General features: G+C 55.3%; 1 protein-coding gene across 2 annotated transcripts in view; it reads left to right on the top strand.

Annotated features, from left to right (window-relative positions):
- Positions 1-18,219, top strand: part of SHANK2 (SH3 and multiple ankyrin repeat domains 2) — a 677,887-nt gene that overhangs the window by 318,050 nt on the left and 341,618 nt on the right. Inside the window, exons 1-2 of one of the 2 annotated variants that reach the window (XM_058439055.1) lie at positions 8,357-8,624; positions 13,555-13,873. In XM_058439055.1, the coding sequence (XP_058295038.1) occupies positions 8,588-8,624; positions 13,555-13,873 (356 nt within the window). In that variant the 5' untranslated portion in view covers positions 8,357-8,587. Of the gene's footprint in view, positions 1-8,356; positions 8,625-13,554; positions 13,874-18,219 lie in introns of those variants that run through there. The other variant, XM_032153760.2, reaches the window with a different exon arrangement.

The raw sequence follows: 18,219 nt of genomic DNA, 5'->3' as shown, positions 1-18,219 counted from the left end.
CAGGGAGCCTGTGGCCAAGGCTGGAGCTGCGTGGAGGGAGGGCAGAGGAGGCAACGTCTGGAGGCTGTGATTCTTCTAGAATATACCTTGGGAACCCCTCACCTCTCTTTATGGTCAGACCCACCTTCACCCTCCAGAGCTCCTCCTCACTGCCCCCCAAAATAGCCATGTTCTTGGCCCTAAAGCTCAATTCAGGGTCAGAAAACTGGTGAGTGGTATCTCTTGGAGTTACACCCCCAGCCCCTTTCAGCTCTGCAACCAGGGAGAGAGACCCTGTGAGAGGTTCCGACGCCCACTCCTCAGTGCCCTCACCCCGATTTTCCACGGGCCTCCCTCGATCCTGCAGGAGCAAAGCTTCCCTCAATGACTCAATTACAAACGCCACAGACTCCTACCTCTTTGTGCAAAGATAACCCCGCATTATTGCTGAGATGCCTTTTTATATCTTGTGTTATTTATAAAAGCATGATTCATTTAACAATTATTGTGAGATAGAGAAATGTTGCCTACTAATATTTAAATTGCAGTTATCTAAAGCTACGAGGGAAAGAAGGAAGAGATGCTATTTTGGATCTGGTGGGGGATGGACAGGAAGAATCCTGCTCTAGCTTGTACCTGCCCTGCACCTGCCACCCCTGCTCCTGGCTTGGCCCCCCCTGGCTGAGGCTCTTGCATACATAATTTCTCAGCATTCAGTCTTTGTTTCTGCAAGATAAAGTGGAGTTTGGGGCTCGTGGGCCACTGAGAACGTCTAGAGTTTCTTTTCTTTTTTCAGCTCCCTATGGGCCTCCAGTCTGCCCAGAGTTAGAGCCACCTCCTGTGTATTTTGTGTTAAGGTGGAAATAGGCTCAGGTGCTTCCCTGCGTCTCCCCCTGAAATATGGGGTGGGGCCTTAATAAATCTCCGGGATATCAGGGCGTCCCCTGCCCCAGAACCCTGGGAATTTTCTTGGCATTGCTTCCTACATCCCAACATTTTATTTTCTTCCCTTCTGGTTTGGTTGTGATCATGCTCAGGGTTTTGCCCAGGGTTTAAGTTGAAGGTAGCGCTCAAAGCTACTAGCCCTTGTGCCTTTGTCAACTTGGAGCTTCTTCCTGGCGGGAGGGCCTGGGTCTGAGTTACACAGGAGCAGTGTCTTGGGGAGACGACCTGTCCTGGCCTGGGTCAGCACCCTGTCTCTAGCGGCCCGATGGCCTTCCACTGCCTGCAGCCACCTGAGCTGCCCAGAGAGACTGAGAGTGCCTGTCAGGACCTCCCTCGTCAACAAGCTGTTGTAATAATCACAATAATGAACAGTCAGCAATAATGAACAAACTTCAGTCGTGGTCATGGTGGCAGCAGCTAACCTCTGTCGAGCGCTCACTGTGTGTAAGTACTGCGCCCGGTAAGCACTCAACCCCCCGAGCAGCTCCTTGAAGTGGCCACCATCACTGTGCTTGCTTTGTTTTTGGGGATCCAGAGTCCAGGGACATTTTGTGACTTGTGGACAGTTACCTTGTGGGATTTGAACCCAGAAAGTCCAGCTGCAGATGTTGCAGAGATGCTCTCAGGGTCCCTGGACCAGAGGCCTCCCTGAGAGATGTCGCATGCCCAGCTCACTTGCCCGAGACCCAGCCTCACGGGCTCTACCAGTCAGGGTCTGGGTCACCAGCAGTAGCATCCACCCTGGCTGGTTGATGCAGGAGAGGGAAGACTCTGACAGATGTCAGGTGGTCACTGTGCTCCAAGAGGGCTGGGGAGCCAGGCCTGGGAACTGCGACCAGCCAGGGCATCTAGCCACAGGTGGGCTCTATGGAACACCTGGTGCCGTGTACAGTCAGAGGCGCTGGCAGGAGCTTGATATTGTGCTGGAGCCGGGTGCCACACCCACTGGCTTCGGTGAGTTGCTCCTCCTGCATCAGCGCCTTCCTGGCCCATGTGTCTGATTGGCTCGAACTCGAAACCCCAGCAGCTGGGGAAGCTGAGGGATGAGCCCTCACTGTTTCCAGGCAGGACATGGGGTGCAGGGAACTCCAAATGCAGTGAGGATGCTGAGGACCCTGGCCAGGCTGCTCTGCAGATGCAGTGAGGATGCTGAGGACACTGGCTCAGCCGCTCTGCAGATGCAGTGAGGATGCTGAGGACACTGGCTCAGCCGCTCTGCAGATGCAGTGAGGATGCTGAGGACAGCAGCCTTGCTGCTCTGCAGATGCAGTGAGGACGCCAAGGATGCTGTCCTGGCTGCACCTGCTCGTGGGGCAAGGCGAGGCAGTACAGGCCTTCTCAGGGTCTGGGGCAGCTGGTAGCGTGGCTGTGGCTTAGCACAAGCCTCCCTGGGCCTCCACTGGGTACATGCAAGGCCCTGGACAGAAGAGGGGGTGGAGGTAGGATGGGAGTTGGAGAAGGAAGGTGGCTTCTGGCCTCAGGAGAGCAGCATAACTAGAGAGCAGCCTGGTGAACCTAGTAAAGTGCATTGGAACACTCAGAAAAAAAGCTAGGACTCACCCCCTCTGTTAATTCACTCCATTCATTCATTCATTCATGCATCTCTGGAGCACTAGGGATTACTGCCAGTGTGCAGGGCAGGGAGGAGGGCTGGGCACGGAGCATGCCTTTGAGGAGCTGAGAGGCTCCTGGCTCCACCACATGCCCCGAGGGCTGACTGCTGCCACAGGAGCCCTGAAGAGGGATCTGTCTGCTGCCTAGATCAGTCAGGGAGACTTCCTGGAGGAGGCAGCACCCAGAAGAATAATGTGAATGCACTGTGAGCAATAGACCAGGACTTGTTTATTATAGAGATAGGGCAAAGCAGGAGGATTGCCTTGCTGTCTGCTTACAGATTTTTAAAAAATTAAATGTATTCATTCAGGGATCACTGACACTGCCTCCAGGTACTACTGTTACAAATATTAACTTACTTTATCCTTATGACTCTCCTGTGAAGTGGCACCATTAATATCCCCATTAAACAGACTAGGAAACAGAGGCACAGAGAGCTCACGGGACTTTTCCAGGGTCACAGAGCTGAGACTTGCCCCCAAAGGTGTCCCCACGGGGTTGTGTGCACCAAGCCCCTCTCCTTTGTGCTTCAAACACAAGCTCGGGTGGCTCCACCCTGCGGAGTAAGTTGTGCTATTCCCACTTTACAGATGGGAAAACCGAGGGTCAGGGGGTGTCCAGCCAGCCCATGGCTGCAGGGGGCGTGGTAGAGTCAGCACCCAAACGTGCGTCTTGACTCCCATGCCCAGCTCTTTCCAAACCACATGGGTGCTGAAGCCACAGCTAGTGGAGGAGGGCGTCTGATTGCCACTGAATGGAGACGTTTCTGAGACCCGTGAGCACCTCCGAGTGTCGCCAGTTATGTTTATAACACCTGGTATGGCCTCCCCGCCAGGACTTCAGAGCACCTTGAAATGTTCTGATGTGCGAAGAGCTTTTTTTTATGCAAGAAGTGAAATTATTTTCAGCCCGTTGTCAGGCAGTTGTCAAAAGACATGGCAAATAAAGGGCTTAGTGAGTCTCAGGGTTTGAGGGGGTGGTGCAGTGTATGGGGTGAGTCTGTGGGGTGCTCGTGGGCAGGGGCTGCAGGAAGGGAGGGAAGGGGGCACAGGGCTTTGGATGTCACTGGCTCACGAAGCACCAAGGGCCAGGCACTGGAGCTGGGCTGAGTTGAGCTGAGTTGGTGTCTGAAGGGCCAGATTCGGTGGCTGAGAGTTTGGGGTTCATTTAGGGGTGACCCCTTTCCTTTCTGGAAACCCTGACTTCAGAGCCTCCCTCTCCTCTTTCCTCCTGGTTTTCCATCTGTCCATGGACAACAAACAGACTCAAAAGGTGCTCGCCTGTGTTTTGAGATGGGTGGGCGTGCGGGCAGGCAACCAATAGACTCAAAAGGTGCTCGCCTGAGTTTTGGGACGGGTGGGCATGCAGGCAGGCAGGCAGGCAGGCAGGTGGATAGCTTCATCACTAACCACTCACATTGCTACCATCTCTGCTACCCGCCTGCCCCCAGCCCAGCTCACACCCGGATGTTCTTCCCCTCCAATCTCTCCCTCTTCCGGAATGAAATCCATTTGAAATAAAACCTCATCTGCATTCAGTAGGAATGTGGCCAGCACAAGCCTCCAGGGTCGTTGTAGGCCCTCCACGAAGGACCCCTACAGGAACAGAGGGTCTAAAGGTGGAAGGAAGGGAGGGCTCAGCCATGCTGTGGGCATTTGGGCTCCAACACGTGGAAGCCTATGTGGGTACAGCAGGGATGTCTGACCCTTCCCGAGCCCTGGGCAGCTTAGCGCTCAGCCTCTCTGAAGCTCGTCCGTCTCATCTGACAGCCTTGCTGCTGTCTCAGGGACCCAGGATGGCAGCTCCACGGGGACATTCCCAAAGCCTGAGGCTTTTCTCAGAGAAAAAGATCTCTGGAAGCCTCCAGGGAAAATGGGTTTTTAAGTTTCATCTTTTATCTTTGTCTTAATTTTCATCTCAACCACTAGTGCTTGGTCATCCTGGGAATCCTTGTTTTAGAGATGGGAATGGCTGGCGCTAGCGAATTCCTGGAGTTCTGCAGGAGGCTGTGCGCCCGCCTCTGCCTCCGCTGTCCCGGCTCTCCAAGGTCACCTGGTCGGTGGCAGGTTTCTGGGTCTCCGTGGCTTGGAGGGTGAAGGGCCGGGCCTGTGTGCAGATGGCAGGAGAATGTGAACCATCTACCTGGGGCTCAGGGGTGAGCTTGTCTCCTGCGATAACCCCAAGTGTGGATTTCTGGGAGGGCCTGGACCCCAAACATTCACACCGAACAGTTGTCCACACAGAACTTCCTTCCCAGCCAGGCAGGCAGGGCAGGCTTCAGGCCGCAGACGTGCTCATAAAATGAGGGGCAGAAGGAATGCTGATGTTCCAATGGCCACATCCCGGGGCTGGAAGATAAATATCCCCCCAGAAAGGCAGGGATGGAGGCACCAGGTGAAAACCGCCCTGGAGGCTGCACAAAGGTTTGCGTTTGTCGGGGCAGAGTCTGTGCCTTCAGCGCCAGACTTCCCGGCAAATGAGGAAGTGGTCTGCACCCACAGGGAAGGGGGCAAGTGGCGGGTGCGGGGGAAGGAGGCTCATATAGGCTGCTGCCTGCGTCTGACAGCGAGAACCCCGGCGCAAAGGTAGTGAGCCCCCCATCGCTGGAAGTATCCACGGAGAGCCTACCACATGGCCAGGAGGGTGGTGTCAAGAATGGCCCAACTCCCTCGGCAGGATTTCTGTGGGGTTGACCAGGAGACCCCTGTGGCAGAGCCTGGCCCAGGGCCAGGCACTCAGTAGGTCTGTGCATGAGACTGGTGGAGCCACCACCGCTCCTGATCTTTGTGAGTGGTTTACTCAGCCTCCTCCGAGTGTGGGCGGGAAAAGTTTTCTGCTTATTGAAAGAATTGAAGGTGTCTGGAAAAGGGATCCTTTAGCCTGGGGGTGCTCCCTGGGTTCCTCAAATTGTCTGGTGTCCAAAGCCTCATCGTGCCCCACCCCTCCCCCCTGCACAGCCTGAGAAGCAGGCCTGGGTCTTCGGATCTGGCTGGCTGTCTTCTGCACACGCCCCCAAACCAGATGGGACATGGGGTGCAGGGGTGGTGGTGGACAGGGCAGAGGGACCCCAGGGATGGAAGCCAGCCCAGCCGTGTTCCTGGTGACGGGGCCTTGTCTTGGGAAGGCTCCTTCTCTTCTCCCTGGGCAGCCCAGGGTTCATGGAACCCCTGCCTGGGCTCCTGCTTAAGGGCAAATGTACCTCCAGGAGCAGCTGCTGCACATGCACCTGACAGCGGCCGCTGAGGGTCCTATCTGGCCAGCTGTGAGTGCTGCTGCGTGGCTCCCGTCCAGAGGTTCGGGGTTCTTCTGTGGTTTAGACGTGGCAGGGCCTCTTCTTGGTCCTTTGACATATTTGACATTGGAGGCCCCCATGAGAGGAAAAAGGCTCCATCTTGTCCCCTGCCTGGTCCACCAGTCAGAAGAGATGCAGGATTGTCACATGGTCCCAGGGAGGTGGCTTCTTCCCTCCACCCAAGGTCTTCCATGGCCGGCAAGGCAGCCAAAGATGACAGGACACCACTGGCCTCAGGCCAAGGGCCATCCTGGCCTCACCAGCCCAGAAACGTGCAGGCTCTCCCCACACCGCTGCAGGCCTCAAAGGCAGCAGCGCCGGAGCAGTGATTGGCTCGGAAACTTGGCTTGGGATGAGGCTCTGTGCTTTTGGGAGGGAATCGATCAGTGACAGATGGAGGGGGTGTTGAGCGTCACTGAGTCTCCCCGAGAGTTCCCTGAGCTTTGGTGAGTCCTCTGGGCTCACGTGGCTGAACACACGACCAGCCGGGTCCCCCAGCCTTGGAGGAGCTCCCTCTACACACCAATACGGACACGGTGGCATCCCCGTCTCAGCCTCCCAGCGCTCGCCAGCCAGGGCAGGCAGCCAGGCCAGCACACAGCAATGAACCAGACACTCACCATCTGGAAAGCTTCTGGCCCCCCTGGCTGGTCCACCCGGAGGACACATCGTCAGGCCTCCCGAAGTGGGGGAACGCTTTGTGCATCCGAGGAAGGTTCTTCTGGAAGCTGTTCAGCCTTGCTCAGAGTGTCCGAGGAGGTGCATGAACCCTGTGGGACACACTGGTGGCTCTGACCTCAGAACCGTTTCTTAATGCAAGTCTTAGAAATGGCTTTGACTCGGTTTTATGAGTTGGCGACGCATGGTAGGGTGAGAATGTCACCCCGGCAGAGTTTTGACATGGCTCATGAGTTGTGTGAGTTAAAAAAGAGATGAGGTTTATTGTTATTTCTGGGTTTTTGTGGGGTTTTTTGTTTGTTTTTGGAGACAGTCTTGCTCTATCCCCAGGCTGGTGTGCAGTGGCACAATCATAGCTCATTGGGACCTTGAACTCCTAGGCTCAAGCAATCCTCCTGCCTCAGCCTCCTGAGTAGCTGGGACCACAGGCGCACGACCACACCAGGCTAATGTTGCTAGTGTTTTTAAATTATTTTTCATGGAAACGGAGTCTCACTGTGTTGCCCAGGCTGGTCTCAAATTCCTGGGCTCAAGCAATTCAACCACCTCCACCTTCCGAAGTGCTGGGATTACAGGCGTGAGCCACTGCGCCCGGCCAAGAGATGCTGTTCGGTGCTCAGCTGATACAGGGCGTACACTCAGTGATTCTGTGGCAGTCTCTGCTCTCCCTAAAACCAGAGGCCCTCACCAAGGCATGCTGCAGTCCCGTCCCCAGTACACCTTCAGGGAAAGGCTCCTGGGGGGCCCCCAGTCTTCTCATTGTCACACCGCCATTTTTATTGACACAAAGTGTGTCAACCATATGGAATTAAACTTTAGTGCTCTTGTTGCTTTTTCGTCTTGTCTCGTCTTTCTCTGGTTTTGGGGTGTGTGTGTGTGTGTGTGTGTGTGTTAAATTTCTGAAGCAGTTCTCTTAGCAACCAGAAGAAAAAAAAAAAAACAAAAAAAAACAGCACACTAAATTACAGCCCAGCAGAGGCATCGGGCAACAGAACCTTGCCCCTGGATGCTCCACATAGCTTCAGGAAGCTCCTTCTCCTGGTGTAGAAATAACTCTCTGTCCACCTGCCACAGGGCCCCAGCCTGCATCCACTTCTCTGTGTTTGCTTTATAAATCTGACTTTCTCCATGTGGGGCTTCCAAGCGGCAGCTTTCCTCTTTTCTCTTTTTCTGTTGGGTTGGAAATGCTGAGGAAATGCCTAAAGTGACCCTGAAGAGCTCGCTTTTATCAGCTGCCTGGAATCGGGGCCATCCTTGGCAGGGTCTCAGTTTAATTGTCTTTTTATCTCTCTCTTTAAAAAAAAAAGAAAAAAAAAAAAAAAAGTGGGAGGGGGTGGAGTCCTGTTTTTTCCAGGGTAATTACCTCGATGGGTGGGGAGCCAGAGAAGTCATGGGCACTTGTGTCTGATTCTTTTGAACAGAAATATAGGTCGTGTTCAGAAATTCCAGAATGCTGGCCATGTCTGCCCAGGGAACGTGGGTCTGGTGTGAAGCTTATCTGGTACTTGTACGCTTCCCTCCCCCTTGTCTGTCTTACCACATCTGCTAGCTGACAAACAAACTTGGCTTTTTCTTTAAAAAAATTTTTTTTAAAAAAATAGAAAAGCACAGTGCATTATATTTAGGCACAGGCGCATGGAGCGCCCAGCACCAGCCCGAGTTTCCTTGGATAACTGGGGCTCGAGCTCACTCATGCCTCCCGGCGTCTCCCAGCTGCCAGCTCGAGGACGCCTGATCCGCGTTAACCCTCCGCGGTGCCTCTTTCTCAATGCCCTGAGCACAAAAGCAGAGTAGCCCGGCTCACATGACGCGCGCCGCGAGAGGTAGCCGTGTTTGAGAGCAGCCCGTCTACGTGCAGTTGGTTCCCAGCTGACAGACAGAATATGGGGTGGGCTTTGTCACCAGCACGCTGGGTCTGGCATGCCCAGCTATGCTCGGAAGTGCACCGTGCCCAGACACCCGCCACCTCTCCCCGGGTCCCAGCTGCTCTAGCACCGAGGGGCCGGGCTGCACGCCTGTCCTTCCTCCCATCCAGGAAGGTTATATAATGAGCGGACCGCTGCCAAAGTCAGAGGGAAAATGAAGTCTTTGTTAAATGCCTTCACCAAGAAGGAAGGTAAGGAAAAAGCTGTCGGGAGCCGGGTGCATGGGAATTAGCAGCTGCTTACAGATTCTTGGGGTAGGGGACAGGGAGGACTCCAGTTCCTCCTCAAATTGCCAGTTGTTAATCTCTGGCATGTCAGGGGATAATGACTTTGGTTTGGGATACGGTTTGGTTTGAGTTGGTCCGGAATATAACACGGTGGAAGGTGTCTCGCCTTATCGTGTGCTGCTTTCAAACCTTCAGCCCTTGTGGGATTGCGTTCCGGAATGGCCATCCGTGGGGACTGTGCCATGGAGCATGTTAGGAACTAAGTCCTAGGGAAAATAAAGGAAGTTTTGACTGTAGTCCTTAGTGACCAGAGGGCTGCTAGGCACTGGCCAAGGCAGGTCGGGGCACATGGCTGGCTGCACCAAATGGGTGGCTACCTTCTGAGCCGCTCCCGGCTCTCCCATCCCTGGGTTGCAGTTACATGGAGTGGATGGGAAGGGAGCGTGGCCAACTTTAAAAGTGCACACGCTCTTTGTCATACCTTGTGTAATTTTTATTGTGGGGAAAAAAATGTATAAATAAATGCATGTAAGCCAGCTAAGAAAATATCCACCTACTTAGAATGTGCAGATTGCCTAAAAGAAGGAAACAGTTGGGTGGAATATTAATCATTTTCAGACAGAAAACAGTTATTTTTAACCCTTTTCACAAAAAAATCATCATTTCCATGGATGGTTCCAGTTAGAGAGTTTTGTCAGAGAGCTCTCATTTTAGGAAATCAGATATCATATAAAGATGTGACTTTAAAGCAATGAGGAAGGTACTTCCCAGCCCGAGCTCGTTGCACAATAAACACCGAAGAAATTTCAGTACTCAGGAAACTAATTTAATATGAATCTTGGTAATTAAGCGAGGTAATTTTCATTAAAATGTTCGCACTGATGTCACCGGTGAGATTTCATTTGAGCAACTTGCCTGGTCTACGGAGTAAAAATGTATTTGAAAATGTCCCAGCTCTTTTATTCCTTAATCCTCCCAGGGTGGCCTCCCCATGTGAATTCTTCCCCCTCTAAGTCCCTACTCTTCTGACAGAGTCTTAGGAATGTGTATAAATAACAACCTTTGTCTGTGCCCATTTTCTGACATTATTCACCAAAGTTCACCTTCTGGGACTTCAATTTTTATAATCCATGAACAGCATGAAAATTTCAGTTGGGGGTTTTGGTGTTAGGTTAATTCTGTATCTGTTCTGTTCTTTTATAGACTTTTTTTTCCTAATGAGTTTATCTTAGCAACTGCCAGGACTCCCCCAAATGCCATCACTTGCTATGAAGGGTATGCATACCTCCCCCAGTTACAAGGGTCAGAAAAAGAGAATTGGCTGCATTGTCAGGGAGGGGAGGCTGGGCGTGAGGCAGTCGGCTGTGGGAGGCAGCGTTTCCGTGACTGGGGGCCCTGTGATGTCTCCTCCACGTGGGTAGGGAGAGCCCTGGCCTCTCCTGGGGTGCCCCCAGGAAGCTGGGGGCTCTGCGGCAGCTTTCTGCTGGCTGTGTCTGTTTGAGATTTTGGCTCTCACGCCAATACAGTCTTCCAACACGTAATCTCTGTAAATGAAAGATAATCACTCTCTGAGACTATGGGCTCATCAGCCCTTTGCAAGGTCTTTTAATCCACCCGCCCAGCCCCCTCCAATGACAGGCAGTTCGCGGATCACCCGGAAGCCCTCTGGACCAGTCGTATCTTTGTAAGCCTCCATGCGAACACTCAGTGATCTACAAGGTTTTTTTTAGTCTCTGCCGGTCCAGAGGGAGGGCACCAATGTGGTTTTCCCTCAAGACCAACAAAACACAGACTCGGTGACCTGTCCCAGGGTTGAGCTTTTTCTCGTGGGTGGTGGCTGTGGATCCCAGGCCAAGCCCCTCGAGGGGCTCTGGAAGGAGGGATGTCCACGGAGGGTGCCGTCAGCTTTTTCCGTTCCTTGTCTCTCCCCGGCCAGCCTGGGTGGTGTTCATGGATCCATGTGCTTTGAGAAATTAGGAGTGGGATGAAAGTCCTGGGTGAGGAGCCCTGGCTGCTTAGCAGGGCATCTTCAGCGACAGAAAGGCTTCACAGAGGAACCAGATCAGAGCAGGTGTGAGACCTCGACCTCCCCAGTGTACCACCTCCAGGTTCTTACCAACAGCAGGCACTGACGTCCAAGTGTGTCAAGTCCAAGTGTTCAACCTCGGGATGCTTTGCGCAGCTCTGTGCGGCTCCCCAGGCTTGGCTCTAGCTCTGTCTCCAGGGCTGCCCTGTGTCCTGGGGAGGTGGGGAGGGTGCGCTGGGTCACAGCTATCTCCCATGAGCTCTGCCAGCACCCTCCATCCCCCATGAGCTCTGCCAGCACCTCCTCTGCCCTCAGGAGCTCCATCAATGCCACCTCTGTACCTGTGAGCCCTGCCAATGCCATCTTTGTCCTCAATGAAACCTGCCAGCACCACATTTGTCCCTTGTGAGCGCTGCCAGCACCACCTCTGTCCTTGGGAGCTGTCAATACCACCTCTGTACCTGTGAGTTCTGCTAGTGCCACCTTTGTCCTCAGTGAAATCTACCAGCACCACCTTTGTCCTCATGTGCTTTGCCAGTGCCACCTCTGTCCCCCGGGAGCTCTGCCAACACCACCTCTGTCCCTCATGAACTCTGCCAACGCCACCTCTGTCCCCCATGAACTCTGTCAAAGCCACCTCTGTCCCCCATGAACTCTGCCAGCACCCCCTCTGTCCTCCATGAATGCTGCCAACGCCACCTCTGTCCCCCATGAATGCTGCCAACGCCACCTCTGTCCCCCATGAATGCTGCCAACGCCACCTCTGTCCCCCAGGAACTCTGCCAGCGCCACCTCTGTCCCCCGGGAGCTCTGCCAACACCACCTCTGTCCCCCATGAACTCTGCCAATGCCACCTCTGTCCCCTATGAACTCTGCCAGTGCCACCTCTGTCCCCCATGAACTCTGCCAACGCCACCTCTGTCCCCCTGGAGCTCTGCCAACGCCACCTCTGTCCCCCATGAACTCTGCCAGCGCCACCTCTGTCCCCCATGAACTCTACCAGCGCCACCTCTGTCCCCCATGAACTCTGCCAGCGCCACCTCTGTACCCCATGAACTCTGCCAGTGCCATCTTTGTCCCTGTGAGCTCTGCCAGCGCCACCTCTATCCCCCTTGAGTTCTGCCAGCTCCATCCATGTCCCCAAGAGCTTCGTCACTGCCACCTGTGTCCTAAACTACTTGTGACGTTCTTCTGAGGCATGAAGGTCCCCCCAGACCCACTCCCAGGGAGGACACGTGTTTTCTCTTGCCTTGCAGTTTGTCAGATGGTAGCCCTGGTCCTGTGCAGTGGAAACTTTGGAGCCAAGCATGGCTTCAGCCTAAGGGCTGAATCCTGTAGCCAGAGAAAAGCTGCTGCAGGCATGATTATCATGGGCCGGGGAGAAGCCTGTGCCTTTGGCCCCCCAGTGATGGTGGTTTCTGCTGTTTCCTGCGGAGCTTGGAGGGCTGCCTTTCAGGAGGTCCTCTGTCTTGGAAAGGGCACTCGCTGTCTCAGGCTCTGGAGCTCTGAGTGACCCAAGACAGCTGCGGTGTGGCTGCCACCCCTCAAAGCTCCCAGGGGCTGTTGCTGTCATTCTGAGCCCCTGGTCTCATTGAGTGAGGAGAGTGAGGGCCTGGCCCTGTCTAGAGCTTTGTAGGATGCCAGATAAGGGGTGCCCAGCCCCTGCCTCCTCACACAGTCCCCACTTGATGGGAGGGAGGAAGGCACCTTCTTAGTGAGCACTGAGATTGAATCATCCAGGCAGTAGACTCGGAGACTGTATGGTTGGCTCAGGCTGCATGGCAGAGCACCACAGACAGGTGGCTTAAACCCTAGATATTGGCCGGGCATGGTGGCTCATGCCTGTAATCTCTGTACTTTGGAAGGCTGAGGCAGGCGGATCACAAGATCAGGAGTTCGAGACCAGCCTGGCCAACATGGTGAAACCTCATCTCTACTAAAAATACAAAAATTAGCAGGCGTGGTGGCGGGCACCTGTAATCCCAGCTACTTGGGAACCTGAGGCAGGAGAAGTGTTTGAGCCTGGGAGGTGGAGGCTGCAGTGAGCCGAGGTCATGCCACTGCACTCCAGCCTGGGTGACAGGGCGAGACTCTGTCTCAAAAACAACAACAACAACAACAACAACAAAAAAACAACCAGATATTTACATCTCCCAGTCCCGGGCACTACAAGTCTGAGATCAGGGCATCGCAGGACTGGTTCCTCCTGAGGCCTCTCTTGGTGGCTTGCAGATGCCACCTCCTCCCTGTGTCCTCACGGGGTCATCCCTCTGTGTGTGTCTGTGTCCTCATGGCCTCTTATTATAAGGACCCCAGTCCTATGGGATCAGGGCCCCCACTAATGCCCCTCCACCCAGATTATCTCTGTAAAGACCTTACCTGCAAATATTGGCACATTTTGAAAACTGGGGTTTAGGACGTCAACACGCGTACTGGGGGACACAGTTCAGCCCACTGCAGAGGCCCAACTTAGGTTGTGGGGAGGAGGGACCCTGTAGCAGGCAGCTCAGTGCCCTCTCTGCTTTGTGTGATGGGGTGGCCCATCCTTACACATGCCCAAGCCAGCTGGACGTCTCCTGGGCCAGATGGAAGCTCAGACCCCACGTCCCTTCCATGTGAAGCATTGGCTTGAGCTCCGTGCCATGGAGACGTTCTCCGTCCCCAGCCTATCTCTCTGCTTCCGTGTCAGGGGTGAGTTCTGGGTCTGGTGGAGTCCAGCTGGGGTCTCCGCCCAGAACTCACAGCTCCCCTCTGCTGGGCTCGCATGGGGGCTTGGACGCACGCAGGCCTGCACCTCCTTAGGGTCCCCACCCAGCTGACCGCGACACAGATGCACTCACCAGCCTCTCTCCCTGTCCTTCTCTCCAGTGCCCTTCCGAGAGGCCCCGGCATACTCCAACCGCCGGCGGCGGCCCCCCAACACGCTGGCCGCCCCCCGGGTCCTGCTGCGCTCCAACAGTGACAACAACCTCAATGCCAGCGCTCCCGACTGGGCCGTCTGCTCCACGGCCACCTCGCACCGCAGCCTCTCACCGCAGCTGCTGCAGCAGATGCCCAGCAAGCCCGAGGGGGCCGCGAAGACCATTGGGAGCTATGTGCCTGGGCCCCGCAGCCGGTCCCCATCGCTCAACAGGCTGGGCGGCGCAGGCGAGGACGGCAAGAGGCCGCAGCCTCTCTGGCATGTCGGGTAAGGAGTGGCAGATGCCAAGGGAAGGAAGACTGCCACGTGCTAGGGGTCCCAGCTCCTCCAACTTGGGGCTGGCCCAGAAGTTGAGCAGGAAGCCCATTTTATTCCAACCCGGGTGTTGAGGAAACTTTCATGCATGAGGTTTGCCCACTGTCCCTGCTGGCACGGTCTCCCCCAGGGGGGCTGGGGTCACCTTCCTGAGCCTCATGGAGGCACACGATGACAGCTCGGGGCGGGTATGGAGGCTGAGCTGAGCGTCCTGGGGATGCTACTGGCGTCTTGGGTCCTGTTTCCTTTCCTTGTGCACTGACTTCTTGGTCCTAAGTGAAATGTCAAGAGGGAGAGAGGCAGGGCTGCAAGCCTGGTCAGGGGTGCGTGCCCTCCCGAGGGCCGTGTTTGCAAGCCTACAAACACACCTTATCCAAAGTGAGGGTGCGCACACGGGTGGCAGGGAGAAACCCAGCCCAGAGGAGAGTGCTGGGGGCCGGAGAGGCCGGCTCAGGGCTCTGGTGTCTGGCTGTCTCAGCAGCTGCAGGGACGGTCTCAGGTAGTGCTACCCACAGGGGAGCACTTGCAGGCCTGGGCTCAGCATGGCAGGAGCACAGAGGGCATGTCCGTCTGTCTCTGAAGCAGCCCCAGGTGACAGAAGCCTGTGCCTTGTTCCATTTCCTAGACAAGGACATGGGCAGCATAGGGCAGACTTTGGGAACTGCCTGTGGTCTCCTGCCCAGCACCCCATTCGGCGTCCAACTCCAGGCCTGGGTCTCTCCCCACCCTCCTGCCTCCCAAGCAGCCAGGGGAGCTGGATTTGCACTCAGAGGTCCAACTCCCAAGCAGGTCTCTGCCTTTCTCACGCCACCTCCCAGAATTTTCAGGCGAGGAAGAGACTTCCCAGGGGTCAGCTCATTGTCGGGGCCCCAGGTGCTAGGGTTGGTGTTGGTTCCAGCCATGAAAGCTGCACCCGCAGGGGCAGTGGCCGTTGCTGCGGATGCCTCCACGTTCTCATGGGTACAGCTGCTCCAGGAGTTCACCGTGCTGGCTTCTTTGCTGCAGGACGCCTCTATAAGGAGCCCGAGGTCATGCAGCCAGAACGTAGCAAGGGCAGGACTCGGCACAGGCCCTTGGCTCTGGCATTTGGTGACTTGGCACTCCCTCGGGTTTGGGCCTTGGACCTGTGCTTCCCCGGCTGTTGCCATGTTTTTGGTGATGTCGGCATTCAGTGCTGAGGCCCTTGACCCTCGCCCCCATTCTATATGCTTCCTGTTTCCTCCCTGGCCTCAAAGCCACTCGGGGTCCAGAGCCTGGCTGCAGGGAGTCTTGCAGGCCTGGGTCACACTGTGTTGCCAGCTAAGGTGAGGGATGTCAGGGAGGAAGACCGCCACCACCCCTGCCCCCAGGGGCTCCACCTGGCCGGCTCCGTGTGAGTTTGAGGAGGGGTCAGTGCCTCACGTGGTCCCAGGAGGGGCTGATCACCCTGATTATGACCAGCAGCCCAGGCTTTGGAGCCACAGCCAAGGAGTTTGTGGGGAGAACGTGCCGGTGAGAGCCCACTTCTCCCGGCCCTTAGGCAGGGTCGAGGCCTTACCCTCTTAGAGCTGGCAGACCCCACGTCCTCTCAACACTTTGGCCTTAAGCCCATGGACGCTTCCCACTGGAGCCAAACAAGGAGGTCCAGCTGCCTCTGGTCTAGATTCCTGCTTGGAAGGACCCCAAGGGAGAAGACCCAGGTGCTGAGAACAGTGGGAAGCTAAATTAAAGGGCTCCCCTGAGGCAGCCAATTCTACTTCACACACTTAGCAAGACTTCTGACTACAGTTTTAAAAAGAGTGTGTTCCCTTCGTCCAGTACAAAATCTAATAAGACAGCAAAGGCAGCGTGGCCAGGGACTTGAGCTGGCTACAGACTAGATGTGGCTCGGGAGAGAGAGAAGCAGCTGGGTGTGTTGCAGCTGCGGTCTGACCATCCCTGTTTCCCTGTTCATGTATGGGGAATGGGGGACAGAATGCACATGTGTGTGTGCCTATGTGTTTGTGTATGCCTGTGTATGTGCATGCATTTTTGTGGTTTTTTTGTCTGTGTGCATTTGCCTGTGTGCGTGCTGGTGTGTAGACATGCGTATGCATGTTAGAGAATCATTGTGTGTGTGTGTGTGTGTGTGTGTGTGTGTGTGTGTGGTCATCATGTGGCCAGCCTGCCTCAAATGCTCATTGCCTGGCCTCCTGCATACACGCTTCTGGACTGTACCATTGTATAGCTGCATAACCTTGGGCAGGTAAAACCCAATCTGTCTAATCTTTGTCAATTATAAAACAAGGGGCCAGGTGCAGTAGCTCACGCCTGTAATCCCAGCACTTTGGGAGACCGTGGCAGGCGGATCACTTGAGGTCAGGAGTTTGAGACCAGCCTGGCTAACATGGTGAAACGCCATCTACTAAAAATACAAAAATTAGCTGAATGTGGTGGCGCATGCCTGTAATCCCAGCCATTCAGGAGGCTGAGACAGGAGAATCGCTCTAACCTGGGAGGCAGAGGTTGCAGTGAGCTGAGATGGCACCACTGCACTCCGGCCTGAGTGACAGAGCAAGACTCCATCTTAAAAAGGGTCCCAGAAAGACCAACTTCAGGTTTTTCTCAAGATCAGCTGAAGGCGTTCAGGGTGGCCGCCTCACACAGCACCTTGTCCAGCCAGTGCTCGTTCCACATTGTTTCTTAGAGCCCAGGTCCATGTCTAACCCAAGACCCAGAGTTTGGCCAAGACTATCCCCTTCGTCACCCAGAACCCTTGGTAGAGTGACCAACCATTCAGGTTTGCCTGTGATGCGGGACTTTCAGTGCTAAAATCAGGGCAGCCGGTCCCCCTAACTGTGGGCCACTGTCTGTCCCGAGTTGAGGGGCACTGCTCTTACCTGGTGGCCCTGACCCGTCAGTCCCATCTTTCTTGGCCTTGTTCCCATCTTCTTCCCTTTCCCCACCCCTTCACAGCCTCCCTGTCCATATCCATCTGTCCAGGATTCAGCATCCTCAATGGTAGCAATAGCTGTGCTGCAGGAGGAACCCTCTAGATGGGCACTGATGAGCTGAGAGGTCCTTCCTTCAAGACCCGTGTCCTAACTAGGACCTGCCAGTGGCACTGGTGTCCCCTCCTATGGGACAGCAGTGGTGAGCATTTGCCTTCGAGGCGACCAGGTGGGATGGAGAGTTGGAGGCAGGCATGCTTCTCCAGGCGTCTTTTTGAGGTCTCCTGGGATGAGGGTGGAGCATGCAGGTGCCACTGTTGTGTTCTGTCCCTGCATAGGGCCATATGCATTCGGGGGACAGAAGCGTCTTTGCACGGTGAGGGGCACAGAAGGGAGCCAGTTCACTGCACATTATTTGCTTATGGAGCAGTTACCCAGGCCCATGCTAGGCTCAGGGACATTCAGGTGATGCAGCCGGGGTGCAAAGCCTGGTGCCCTGAGCACACTTGGTCTGAATGTCCTGCAAACGAGGTACAGCCAGGGGAGGGGGGCCTAGCTAGAGCTGTCTGCTTCTTGGCTGTGGACCAAGGCCTCAGTGTTGAAGTGGCCTTTATTGAGATAGGGAAATGCTCATTCGGCCAGCCCTGGTGATGCTGGATGGTGGATCACAGGACTGTGCAACCCAACCCAGGGCTTTTTGGAGGCTCCAGGAGGTGGCCGAGCCCCTCTGCTCCTTGTTCATCCTCGAAGTTCAGAGCTCAGCCCCATGCCTTGTATGCCTGCCTTACTATTCCTGAAAAACCAGCTCTTTCCTAGGGCAACAGGCCCTAGCCTTGCGGCACTAACAGGCCACTTTCAGGGAGGCTGCTAGCTCCCAGCCTTTGAGGGCCCTGGGTGCCCCAGAGCTCTTTCTGGTTACCATCAGAAGCGTAGGTGACAGCGTGCTCTCCCTGCCATGGAGGGGAAAGCCCTCCCCACTTCCTCCTGTCTGAAGGGTGGAGCAGCTGCCCATCAGCCCATGCTGAGCAACTGGTGCTGAACATCCCCCAAGCGGTGCTCACCGCCAGGGCTACCTGGCTCTACCCACCCGCTGGCTGACCTTGGACAAGTCACTTGCCAGTTCTGTGCCCCTGTTTTCTCCTGTGTAAAGTGGGGCTGATGACTTTTGCCCCCTCCCGAGTGTTCTGGGTGGATTAAGTGGCTTTCAGCACCCGGCCTGCACTGACATCCAGAGCTGCTCATAGACAGTCTTTGGTTCTGCAGAAACGTCGGCCACTCTTAGGGTCGTCTTCATCTTCATCCTCATTGTGGACAGTGTAGAAAGACCCTGCTGGCTGCTGTGGGGCAGGGAGCAGAGGGTATCAGGTGTTATTGTCCTGGTGGCAGAGG

The sequence above is a fragment of the Hylobates moloch genome, unplaced genomic scaffold (genome assembly GCF_009828535.3).
Source record: "Hylobates moloch isolate HMO894 unplaced genomic scaffold, HMol_V3 SCAFFOLD_5, whole genome shotgun sequence".
In the NCBI taxonomy this organism is placed as follows: Eukaryota; Metazoa; Chordata; class Mammalia; order Primates; family Hylobatidae; genus Hylobates; species Hylobates moloch.
Note: the sequence above shows the minus strand (reverse complement) of the source record. Positions and strands in the feature narration are given on the sequence as shown.